The sequence below is a fragment of the Eretmochelys imbricata genome, chromosome 23 (genome assembly GCF_965152235.1).
Source record: "Eretmochelys imbricata isolate rEreImb1 chromosome 23, rEreImb1.hap1, whole genome shotgun sequence".
NCBI lineage: Eukaryota > Metazoa > Chordata > Testudines > Cheloniidae > Eretmochelys > Eretmochelys imbricata.
Genome location: NC_135594.1, coordinates 4,081,083 through 4,094,175, shown reverse-complemented (window position 1 = coordinate 4,094,175; position 13,093 = coordinate 4,081,083). Strand labels below are relative to the sequence as shown.

At 56.2% G+C, this 13,093-nt stretch overlaps 1 protein-coding gene across 1 annotated transcript in view; it reads right to left on the bottom strand.

Moving 5' to 3' along the window:
* DLL3 (delta like canonical Notch ligand 3) overlaps positions 1 to 13,093 on the bottom strand; it is a 125,757-nt gene that overhangs the window by 57,606 nt on the left and 55,058 nt on the right. The window contains exon 6 of the mRNA XM_077840542.1: positions 6,441 to 6,657. Coding sequence (XP_077696668.1) covers positions 6,441 to 6,657 — 217 coding nt within the window. The remainder of the gene's footprint in view (positions 1 to 6,440; positions 6,658 to 13,093) is intronic.

Genomic DNA, 13,093 nt, shown 5'->3' with positions numbered 1-13,093 from the left:
TAGAGCTATTGGGGTCAACTCCGGGGGTCCAAAGGGCCCGTGCTCCACGGGAGGCCAGACTAGGTGAGCTAGTGCTCCCATCTAGGGTCTGGGCCTGGTACACAGACATTAGACCCAGATCTCAGGCGAGCTGCTTTCCCCGATCAGAGGGAGGGAACAGGAAGAACTGTTAGCGACTCACCCAAGTCCCGCAGGCGCCGGGGCTGGGAATAGAACCCAGGAGTCCTGAGTTCCAGTCCACTGCCTGAGCCGAAATTTCCCCCACAAAATGTATGAGCTTCCCCCCCCTTCCCCTGCCCCCCCCACAGCCTGCCCCATCTGCCCTCTCTGGCGGGGAGCTCTGGCTCAGGAGTCGTGTTGCCCACAAGGGAGCCCAGTTCATGCCAAGTGGATTCCCGTGTCCTGCGCACTGAGCACACTGCCAAACGGCCGCCCCATCTGAGCCAGCTGGAGGGGAAGGATCCCACTTCACCCACCAACACCCCTCCAGCCAACCAGCCCGCTGCTTCCCTGGCTTTGAGGGGAGGGTTTGTTCCTTCCCAAAGGAGTGGGAAGCTGCAGTGTAAGGACCCAGGAAGTGCTGTCCCGCCCCGTTCCTTCCTGTAACCGAGGGCAGATGCTGCACAGAAAGGTCTAACCCCTGCCCCGATTCACCCCATTGCCACCTAATTAGGCCGTAACATCCCACTGGGAGAAGAGGAATCTTCGCCTCTCCCTTGGCAGCCCACCCCTGGGAAAGTGACCTGATTGCACCCTAAAGCACAAAAACCTTCAGAGTCATCCGCCACCAAACATGCCCCTGCCTCTCGCTGAACTGTCCAGGCCGGAGCCTCGGCTGATGTAAACCGGCACAGCTCCACCGAGCAATGCCGATTTACACCAAGAGGGGATCTGGCCCCATTGTCTCCAATGGAGCGACACTGTTTCGTACCACCTGCGGATCTGGCCCCAGCATCCTGCAGCAATGAGTATCACTGGTTAATGAGGCACCACGGATGTAATACAAGCACTTCTATTTTTAAAGGACTGGCGTGGAGTGCTGCCTTGGGTGGAATACAGTCAGACAACCCCCCCCCCCCAGGGACTTGCAGGCAACACCCAGACAGTGCCAGGATCCGCAAGCCACAGCCAGACAACCCCCTGGGATCCACAGGTCACAGCCGGACGGCACCCCCAGGAGCAACAAGAAAAATCTCTCCTGGCATTGGCTCCCCCAGCCACACAAGTGACAGGGAGCTGGAGACACAAAGGTAATTGTTACTGTGATCCCAGCTCACCGCAGGGCAGGATGTGATTAAGGGCAGAGACTGTGTTTTGTTCCATGTCTGTAAAGCGCCTGGCACAATGGGGTCCTGGGACACCTAGCCATTACCGTAATACACCCAACAGCAGCAAAAATATACAGCACCTGGCACAATGGTGCCCTGGGCTATGACCGGGAGGGGGCGGCCCTAGGCATTCCAGTAATATACCTAATAGCAATCAAAATGTACAGTGCTTAGCACAATAGGGGCCAGGATCATGACTGGGGCTCCTCGGTGCTACTGCAAGGCTAATTATAATGTTAAATGGTCGTGTGGCCTAGGGACTCTAGAGACTTGTGTTCTGGTTCCAGCTCTGCTTGCTGGGTGACAGGCAAATCAGTTCCTTTTGCAATTGCTCTGTGCCTCAGTTTCCCCATCTGTAAAATGAGGATAATGATACCAACCTTCTTTATAAAGTGCTTTGAGATCAGCTGACGGAAAGAGCTAAGGGGAATGATTATTAGTAGAGCCTGATACGGTGCCTGATCCTGCTTTGGGCTATAAATCCAGCGCATTTCACACTGGGTCCTTATTGGCACTGGTGTAACTGCTTGGGTCCCAGATCAGTCCCTTCTGAGCCCCCAGAGCAACCTCTCTGGTTTTGCTACTTCTCATTCCTGGTTGCTGGATTAGCCGGATTCTAGTCCAGCTCCTGAATCGGCGTCTCATCACCACCATCAAAGGAAGGGTTAGCTCTGTTCCCAGCACTGGAGCAAATGCTGTTCCTGGTTACCCCTGTGCAATGCCTGGGTGTACGTGAGAGCAGAATTTGAAGGCACTGAGCCCTAACACAGGGCTGAATCTGAGCACAGTGCAGGAGGAAAAAGAGAAGAATGGCTGGATGCTGCTCTATTTACAACCCCCACTCCCAGCTCCAGATCCTGGGGCTGGCTGATCCCCAGCAGAAGTTAGAGCAGCTCCAAGGCTGCGGTAACTTACAGTCATTGGCCACGCCCCCCCCCAGGGAGAATCCCCAGCCAGCTGTGCTTCTCCCCAGCCATGCCCCTTATGCCAGGGGATAGAATTCTGTCGCAGTGCTTCTCATTCATAGGGCCTCAGATGCCAAGGCCAAAAGGGCCCATTGTGATCATCTTGCTCCCCTGTGTAGCACAGGCCATAGGACGTCACTGAATTAATTCCTGTTTGAACTCGAGCCCGTCTTTTAAAACAAAAATCCAGCCTTGATTCAAAAATTGCCAGCAAGGAAGACCCCGCCGTCTCCCTCAGCAAGTTGTTCCCATGGTTAATCACTCTCTCAGTTAAAAATTGACACTTCATTTCCAGCCTGAATTGGTCTAGCTTCAGCTTCCAACCACTGGATCATGTTTGACCTTCCTCTGCCAGACTGAAGAGCCCAGGATCAAATTCTTATTCGCCATGTGGTTACGGCTAGGCTGAGGTCAAGTCACCTTCTCTTTGTTAAGCTAAAGAGATTGAGTTCTTTTAAGTCTCTCACTAGAAGGCTTCCCAATCCCTTGATCATTCTTGGCAAAGAGTCCTGTGGCACCTGACACATGTCATGCATCTGACGAAGTGGGTGTTTACCCACAAAAGCTTCTGCTCCAATACGTCTGTTAATCTATAAGGTGCCACAGGGACTCTTTGCCGCTTTTACAGATCCAGACTAACATGGCTACCCCTCTGATACCTGATCATTCTCATGGCTTTTCTCTGACCCATTTGCCATTTACCACCATCCTTCTGTGCCACACCTCCAGAGAGATCCTGGACTGAGTAAACAAGCGAGGGCACAATTTGGCTTGCTGGATCCTTACCTCCCAGTCACGCCAGAGTCAGGAAGAGCCCAGAGTGGGCTCTCAGCTCCCGGGGAGGGGGGGGTCTCTTTCACGTATAGCTTGTTTGCCCCTTGGGACTCTCCTCCGTATGTATAAGCAGCTTCCCGTCTAAGCATTTGCCACATTAGACTTCAGGGCCTTTTTGACGAGCTTCCTCGCCCTCTTTGAGATCCCCCTTTCGGAAGGTTAGTGCTAACTTTTGGAATGATTCTTGCCAACTGGGGCTGTTCAACTTCAACCTACCAGCAGAATTCCAGCACCAGCTACAGGCTGCATTGTGCCGGGCGCTGCCCAGACAGAGAGACAGCCCCTGCCCCAAAGAGCTGACGATCGAATACACCAATCAAGACTGGATTTTTCTTTTCCCCTAGAAGATCTGCTCTAGTTCAAAACCAGAAATCTGATGAGGTTCAGCAAGAAACAAGCGCAGAGTCCTGCACTTAGGACGGAAGAATCCCATGCCCCGCTACAGACTAGGGACCGAATGGCTCGGCAGCAGTTCTGCAGAAAAGGACCTGGGCATTACAGTGGACGAGAAGCTGGATATGAGTCAGCAGTGTGCCCTTGTTGCCAAGAAGGCTAACGGCATTTTGGGCTGCATTAGTAGGAGCATTGCCAGCCGATCGAGGGAAGTGATTATTTCCCTCTGTTTGGCACTGCTGAGGCCACATCTGGAGTATTGCATTCAGTTTGGGCGCCCCCCCCGCTACAGAAAGGATGTGGACAAACTGGAGAGAGTCCAGCGGAGGGCAACGTAAAGCATCAGGGGCCTGGAACACATGACTTATGAGGAGAGGCTGAGGGAAATGGGCTTGTTTAGTCTGCAGAAGAGAAGAGTGAGGGGGGATTTGATAGCAGCCTTCAGCTACCTGAAGGGGGTCCAAAGAGGATGGAGCTCGACTGTTCTCAGCGTTGGCAGAGACAGAACAAGGAGCCATGGTCTCAAGTTGCAGTGGGGGAGGTCTAGGTTGGATATTAGGGAAAACTATTTCACCTGGGGGACGGGGGTGAAGCACTGGAATGGTTCCTAGGGAGGCAGTGGAATCTCCATCCTTAGAGGTTTTAAGCCCTGGCTTGACAAAGCCCTGGCGGGGATGATTTAGTTGGGGTGGTCCTGCTTTGAGCAGGGGGATGGACGAGGTAACCTCCTGAGGTCCTCTTCCAATCCTGATCGTCTATGATTCTAAGAACTAATTCAGGGCAGTCCTAGGGCCTGGGTTATACAGGAGGTCAGTGAAAGATGATCACAATGGTGCCTTCCGGCCTTGGAGTCTCTGAAGTGTGGGAGGGGAAACTGAGGCACAGAGTGAGGACAGGCACTTGCCCAAGGACACGCAGCAAGGCAACAGCAGAAGTGGGACTAGAACCTAGGTCTCCAGAGGCCCAGTCCCAGTGCTCTGTCCACTAGACCACATTACCTACTGAGCGACTCCTCTCCAACGTGCGGCATAGGACTGCTGCTTCTATGATGGGAGCACTTAGGAGCCCCAGCCAAGGAGGTCCCTATTGTGCCAAGGGCTGTAAATTTTTATGGCTATTAGGCGTATTACGGTAGCACCTAGGAGCCTGTCATGGCCCATTGTGTTGGGTGCTGTATGTTTCTATTGTAATTACACGTATTACAGTAGCAGCTTGGAGCTTCAGTCATGGACCAGGACTCAATGCTGCCAGATATAGAACATTTTTATTGCTATTAGGTGTATTATGTAGCTCCTAGGCATCCCAGTCATTGACCAGGACCCAATTGTGCCAGGTGCTGTACATTTTTATTGTGATTTAAGTGTATTACGGGAGCTGCTAGGAGACTCAGTCCTTAGACCACGGTGCATTTTTTTGTTGCTATTAGGTGTATTAGAGTAGTGTTGAGGCAGGCCCACCCCCAGCCCTGGACCAGGCCCCAGTTGTGTCAGGTGCTGTACAGACACGCAAAATACAGTCCTCTCTCCAGAGAGCTCTTAATGTAGGTGTCAGGAAAGACATCAGGTGGGCGGGAAGGAGGGGGTGGACCAGGAGAAACTGGTTGTAATTTTTCATCAACAGATCTTTCAATTTATCAAGGTGTGAGATATTCTGGGGGGGGGTGGGGCTTCAGAGCTCCCTCCAAAGAAAAAGGGGAGATAACAATGAAACACCCCCCAAAACGGTCCTTTTTGGGGGCTTCTTTTCTGAATTTTTGCAGAAAGTATTTCCCTCCCTTTTCCAGGGGCACTCTCAGGAAAACCCCAGCCACCTTGGTGCACCGCACTCCACCTTTCCAGACTACTGCATCCCTTTTAGGAGTCTGCCTGGTTTTGCACACCCCCAAATTACACCTCACTTAAAAACGACTTGCTTGCAAAAATCAGACATCAAATTACCAAAAAGTGTCCCAGCCCACGCTTCTGAACAACTGCTGGCTCTCTCATGTGGTCGGAATGAAATTGCCGTTTGTACTGACTTCACCAACGCTTTTTACGTGGCCTGTTGTAAAACTGGGCCAATCTCTAGATGAGTTGACGTACCCCGGAAGACCACTGCAGACCCCCAGGTGTACCCTGGGGGAGATCCACTGAACTCTGCCCACTCTGCCCACTGAGGGAGGATGGCCCTTGCTCTGGGTGTGCCTGAGAGATGGCTAACCCCCACCCCCATCCCAATCCTTTGGGGTGCCAAGAAACTGCTGCCCTAAACCTTGCCCCAGTCTCCTTAATTGCGAGCAGCCACATGGGAAGCTATTTCAGAACAGTGCTAACATTTCAAATCCAAAGCCTGGCTTGTCCCAGCATAGTTCTCTACATAGAGAAGGCCATGCCCTAAGAGTTTACAATCTAGATAGACAATGGAAGGATTATTATCCTGTTTTGCAGATGGGGAAACTGAGGCACAGTCTAAGGGACATTCTCAGCGTCACACAGGAGATCAATGGCAAAGCAGGGAATTGAACCCCAATCCCCGATCAATGGCAAAGCAGGGAATTGATCCCCCGATCTGCTTTGGGCAGAGGCATATTCTAGTGTCTTGGGGATCTGCATACAGGGGATCTATTCCCCTCCATTCAGGGATTTGGGAAACATCAGGGGATGGCGTAGAGATTCCAGCCCACTTCCCATTCAGAGCAGGGCTGCCGGGGAAGCCATGCTGCAGTGAAGCCTTGGGCCCTGGCTAAGTGGGGTGAGACCCCACCCTGGGCCCTGGCTAAGTGGGGTGAGACCCACCCAATGGCTTTCTGTCACCGCCAGCCCAGAAGCTCAGGAGAAGAGAGCAGGACAGCGCAGCAAACACAGGTTCCCCCCAGTCATGCCCAGGCCTGCGTGCGGCCTTCACCCGCCCCCCCCAGAGAAGAAAGCAGCGTGGCCCTTACTGTTCAGACAGGGGTTATTGGTGCACCGGTCAATCTTCTTCTCGCAGTTGGAGCCGTGGTAGCCCAGAGGGCAGTGGCAGGTGTAGCCGCCTGTGGGCTTCTCGGCGCAGGTGCCTCCGTTGAAGCAGGGCCCGTCGGCACAGGTCATGGCGCTGATCTCGCAGTTCTTCCCGTAGAAGCCCTGGGGGCAGGTGCACTTGTAGTCATTCTCCAGATCCTGGGGGCAGGGGGAGGGAGAGAGAAAGAAGCGGCAGGTTACAGATTTAAATGTGTAACCAGCGGGGGAGGCCGGGGGGGGGACGGGGACCAAATGGATCCAGAGAGCTCATGCGGACAGGTGCTATGAACATTACACCACTGAAGATCCCGGCTCCTCGGCAGGAGAAGGAAGCTGGCCTTCTGGGGGAGACGCAGTGCTGGGGCTCGGGGCTTGTCGACGCTATGGGGGCTGTCCTGGAAGAGCTTCGGAGCAGCCGCAGCTGAAAGCGACGGGAAGGGGATAGGAAAACCACCTCCCCGAGCGGCCGTCGCTAGCCTGACGGAAGCATTCTTCCAGCGCAGGGGGGTGAGGTGGGCAGAGCGGTGGATTTCACACGCCCCTGAGCACCGTCATGACATCAACCTAATTTCTATGTCTTCGGGTGGTCACCGCGCTATTCCCAGCTCGGCTGCAGACCCCCTGGGCAACTCCTTGAGGCCCACGTCCTCAGAGGTACGCAGACTCCTAACCCTCATAGGAATTAGGCACCTCAGTATCTTTGAGGACCTGAGTCTTAAAGCTTTGTGAATGCACAAAAAATTGTCCTGCTCCAAGTACTTCGCTTGGCAGCAATTTGGGGCAGTGGCTGGCTTCTTGCTCTGCCTTTATACAGCCCCCGGCACAGTGAGGGCTTGGTACATGACTGGGGCTCCTAGGGGCTACCGTAATACACCTAATAGCAATACATAAGTACAGCACCTGACACAGTGGGGTCCTGCTCCATGCCTGGGGTACCTAGGCGCTACCATAATACACTTAATAGCAATAAAATGTACAGTGCCTGGCATAATGGGGTGAGGCTTTTGGTCCATGATTGAGGCTCTTAGGTGCTATCATAATACACCTAATAGATAACTTAGTCTTGTTAAAGCTGTACAACCCCCAGAGCGGATGCAGTTATAGTGGGATAAAGGTGCTCGTACCCAAACAGGAAGGGAATAAGCTACACTGGTATAAGGCACATTTATCCCACTATAAATACTCCACACTATGGGTTGATGCAGAATAACTACATCAGGTTAAAAAAACAAAACCATACCCCTAACTGGCATTGTCCACACTGGGACAAAATCTGTGTGTAGATCTAGCCTCAGTCCTCAGTGGCCAGCGTTGATGCAGGAGGCTAAACCAGACGACCAAAGAGGTCCCTTACCAATCAATAACTCCTCTGTGCCTCAGTTTCCCTTCTGTAAAATCAGGAGAATAATTCTAACTCTCTCTGTCCTGTCTATTTCAACTGTGCTCTTCAGGACAGGGATTGGCTCTCACTCTGTCTGGGCAGCACCTGGCGCGACGGGGCCCCGATCTCGGTCACTCCGTGTCTGGGCAGTGCCCAGCGCAACAGGGCCCTCATCTTGATTGCGGCTTCTAATTCCCCCATAATACACCTAATAGTAAATGTGCAGCAGTGGCCAGAAAAAGCAAAAGGTTAAGGTGATGAAAGGAATGAGATGGGAAACAGCAGAAAATATTTGAGTGTGTATTATATAAGGACATTCTGGCTTGGGCTAACTGTGTTCCATTCAGGTCACACCATGGAACACAGCGATGACACACAGAGGGTTTTCAGAGATAGGCAGGGAGAGCATTAGAGGTCTATATCTTTACTTAATATTTATTAGGTGTGTTACGGTAATCCTCATTCCACGCTCCTGGCCACAGTCTTTTTGGAGGGGTGTTTCCTAGTTGCAGCGACACCCCCGGACCCAGTCCTGGCCCAGAGCCCATTGTGCCATATGCTGTACAATAGTATTGCTATTAGGTGTCCTATGGGAGCATCTGTCGTTGCTCAGGACCCCATTGGGATGGGCACTGCACGGACCCAAGAACAAGAGAGATTGAGAAGGCTGACGGGGGGGGGGGGGTGTACTTTAGAATGGAGACTTACTCAGAGAGAGGATGGAGATGGTAGATCGGGGGGCTGCTCTTCACCCTGGCTCCTAACACAAGAGCTGCAAGGCAGCATGTTTAAAGCTGATGACTAGATCATTACACAAAGCATCACTGGCCTGCGGAACTCACTGCCTCATGATTATTGTCATCACTGAAGCCAAGAGCTGGGCAGGATTCAGACTCAAGGGTTGGATATTGGTGCAGAAAATGGGCCTATCCAGAATGATGTGACAGAAGTGTTTTGGAAAGGAGCTAAACCCGCACACTCCAGTCTCTACCTAACCCAGATCAGGAAGCAACTTCCCCTCTGGGCAGGTTATCCCATCATTGCCCAGTAGGGGGTGTGTCTTGCACCTTCGTCTGATACAGTTGGGACTGGCTGCTGTTCAAGATGGGATATCGGAGTAGATGGGGATCCGGTCTGATCCGGTCCGGCAGTTCCTATGGGCCTAATAATCGAGCCTCCAGCCTCTGTCTGGTGAGGCTGCCTCTGAGAGGCTCAGAGAGGCAGCCATGATCTCAAACAACACGTGGGGTTGGAGAAACTGGGCACAGCAGGAAGCTGGGCTGGTAGTTCAATAGGGGGAACGCTCCCCTCGTGGTCAGTGCTGACCCCAATGCCCCAGCGCAGTGCTAGGGGACGCTGTGATGCAGGGAACATGGGTCAGTAGGGGGCAATCTCCAAGACAGGGCCTCAGAATTGAGGCCCTAATAATAGGTGCTTGCTAGGAGACTTCCCTGGCACACACCCCTCCACATCCACCCTTGGGTCTGCACTACCAGGCGTACCACCTGCCAGTGGGCAGAGGGCCCAGGGGTGCACATAGGTTCTAGGGGTGCCTTAGGCCTGGTATTTACAGACTAGATTACCAAAGAGAGTCCCGTGAGGTCTCCAACTGAAGCCTGCATCCGTCACACAGCCCGTGATCAGCTTTGTGAAATGTACGTGGGGATACTATGTAAGGAGATCCGTATATCGATTGGAAATCCTGGTCTCAAAGCCTTGTCATTACAGGTAGGAGACCCAGAAACTGGCTCCACCAGACAGGAGATAGAGACCTCTCTCTTGGGCTGAACTTGGGGTATCTTACAACGAGGGTGTATTTGCTCATGAAGAGCTTGCAGGGACTTCAGGAGAAAATTAACAGGAAGAGATGAACAGCGCGGGGGGAGAGGGGGCTGTTTTACAGATGAAACAACATCGGGGGAGACAAGCTGCCTCCAGGCTTGATCTCACAAAAGGAGGGGCTCAGCCATCCTGGTTGAAAAACATGGGGAGAAGGACTTTGGGGGGAGCAGGACTTATTAGACAAGAGGGCATCTTGTATCAAGGGCAGGCTCTAGTATACGAGTTCGGACTTGATTTTATAGGTAACCCTGGGATCCACGCGTAGATTCCCTTGGTTTCCTCTGTTTCGGCTCACGGCCATTCGAATCTCTGTTTGATGGACGGATCCTGGCTTTCTCTACCGACAAAGCGAAGTGCTGGGCGTTAAGCGGTGCTGTGGGAGTGTGGACCCAGTAAGCCAGCGTGTTCTTCTGGGAGCAGCGGCTCTGGGAATTCTGCGAGCACAGGGGGGCGCAGAACAAGGAGCAGTGGTCTCAAGTTGCAGTGGGGGAGGTCTAGGTTGGATATTCGGAAACACTATTTCACTAGGAGGGTGGGGAAGCCCTGGAACGGGTTACCTAGGGAGGTGGGGGAATCTCCTTCCTTAGAGGTTTTTACGGCCCGGCTTGACAAAGCTCTGGCTGAGATGATTTAGTTGGGGTCGGTCCTGATTTGAGCAGGGGGTTGGACTCGATGACCTCCTGAGGTCCCTTCCAACCCTGATATGCTATGATACTATGCTAGGACGCTCGGGGGGCACAGGGGGTTGGTGCGTGTCTGGCTCTAGTTTGCACGAGGGACAGCGGACCCCGTGCAGGTGTAGGAGTTGGGGGACTGCCTCCCCGGCAGGCACTGACTCGGTATTTTTAGTTCCCCGCCGAGGATCAGCACCGGGAGAGGGGAAGGAAAGGGAATCCCTGACTCTGCCTCTGCCCAGCACCTGCCTTCACTCTGCAGGCGTGAGAGCCTTCTGCTGTGCAGCTGGGCCAGCTGCCACCTTGACCCCCCCCTCCACCCTGCTTCAGATCTCAGGCTGTGATGGCCAGGGTGCAGACTGGAACTCGCCCTTGTCCCCCCCTCCCCTGCCTCTCCCAGGCCAGCGCTCTGATCACTGGGCCACCCTGCCTCTGTGTTAACTCTGCACCCACTGGAGACAGCTGCATTGCGGGGGGGCCCAGTTATGGGAAGGCCCTGCTCCTCTGGGGGCACAGACGGCCTACAGGACAGCTGAGGCATTTTGCAGGGCACGAAGGGGGCATTTTCACAGCCGCCAACCCCTCCCCAGCCCACCCTCCCGGCCCCGGATCTTTCCGGAGGGGTGTTTCCCAGATGCAGTGATACCCCCTCACCCAGCTCCCTGCACATGGAAAGGAGACATCGATGGCTTCGCCCACCACCATAGCATCCAGGCTGCAAAGACCCCGGGGCTGGGGGAAGGAGCACTGACCCCCACTGGGGGGGATCTAGCCCCCTAGACGGATGTGGCCGCTGCCTCCCAGATTGCAGGGGCGGGGGGTTAAGGCTCATCATCCCCACCACCCCTCCCAGCAGCCAGCGCCCAGGTCCTCTGCTGTGCACGGCCATGGACACCCCCTCCCCCCCGCCGCTGCTGGTAATGGGTGGGGGAGATAAGGGGGAGGCTGATGTTGCAGCTGCTGCCGATCTAGTGGGGGAGGGGCAAGTTGGGGGTACGTTGGGGTGGGGGAGGTGATAATGGGGGGGTGCAGAGGCGCTGGTTGTGGGGGTGATACTGACATTGTGGCTGCCTCCATTTTAGCCGGGGGGGGGGGTTAATGGAGGTTGCAGTGGGGGGATGCCGTGGGGCAAGGGAGGGGAGATATCGATGTCACAGCCGCCTCATTCTTGAAGGGGTTGGGGGCCCTGTGGAGTCTAGGGGGGGTTACAGTAGGGTGGGGGGGGTAGGGTAGGGGTCCCGGGGGGTTACGGTGGGGTGCAGAGGCTACAGAGCGATGAGGGTGGGGTGCCATGGAGCGGAGCGGGGCGGGGGGATACGGACGTCACAGCTTCCTCTGCTCTTGCAGGGCTTGGGGGAAGGGGGTTGCTATGGGGTTGGGGTTGCTGTGGGGTGGGGCTGCAGTGGGGTGTGAGGGTGGGGGGATAGTGATGGTGGGGCTGCCGCCGCTCTTGCAGGGCTTGGGGGGTCACGATGGGGTTGGGGTGCTGTCGGGCAAGGGGCATCGCAGTGGGGTGCAAGGGCAGGGGGATACTGACGTCACAGCTGCCGCCGCTCTTGCAGGGCTTGGGGGGGTCGCGATGGGGTGGGGGGGTGCTGCGGGGCTGGGGGGGGTCGCAGTGGGGGGGCGGGGGGATACTGACGTCACAGCTGCCGCCGCTCTTGCAGGGGTTTGGGGGGGGTCGCGATGGGGTGGGGGGTGCTGCGGGTCTGGGGGGGTCGCAGTGGGGGGGTGGGGGGATACTGACGTCACAGCTGCCGCCGCTCTTGCAGAGGTTGGGGGGTCGCGATGGGGTGGGGGGTGCTGCGGGGCGGGGTTGGGGGGTCGCAGTGGGGTGCAAGGGCGGGGGGATACTGACGTCACAGCTGCCGCCGCTCTTGCAGGGGGTGGGGGGGTCGTGATGGGGTGGAGGGTGCTGCGGGGCGGGGCGGGGCGGGGCTGGGGGGGTCACAGTGGGGGGGCGGGGGGATACTGACGTCACAGCTGCCGCCGCTCTTGCAGGGGTTGTGGGGGTCGCGATGGGGGGGGGTGCTGCGGGGCGGGGCTGGGGGGGTCACAGTGGGGGGGCGGGGGGATACTGACGTCACAGCTGCCGCCGCTCTTGCAGGGGTTGGGGGGGGTCACGATGGGGTGGGGGGTGCTGCGGGGCGGGGCTGGGGGGGGTCGCAGTGGGGGGGCGGGGGGATACTGACGTCACAGCTGCCGCCGCTCTTGCAGGGGTTGGGGGGGTCGCGATGGGGTAGGGGGTGCTGCGGGGCGGGGCTGGGGGGGTCACAGTGGGGGGGCGGGGGGATACTGACGTCACAGCTGCCGCCGCTCTTGCAGGGGTTGGGGGGGTCACGATGGGGTGGGGGGTGCTGCGGGGCGGGGCTGGGGGGGGTCGCAGTGGGGGGGCGGGGGGATACTGACGTCACAGCTGCCGCCGCTCTTGCAGGGGTTGGGGGGGTCGCGATGGGGTAGGGGGTGCTGCGGGGCGGGGTTGGGGGGTCGCAGTGGGGTGCAAGGGCGGGGGGATACTGACGTCACAGCTGCCGCCGCTCTTGCAGGGGTTGGGGGGGGGTCGCGATGGGGTAGGGGGTGCTGCGGGGCGGGGTTGGGGGGTCGCAGTGGGGTGCAAGGGCGGGGGGATACTGACGTCACAGCTGCCGCCGCTCTTGCAGGGGTTGGGGGGGTCGCGATGGGGTAGGGGGTGCTGCGG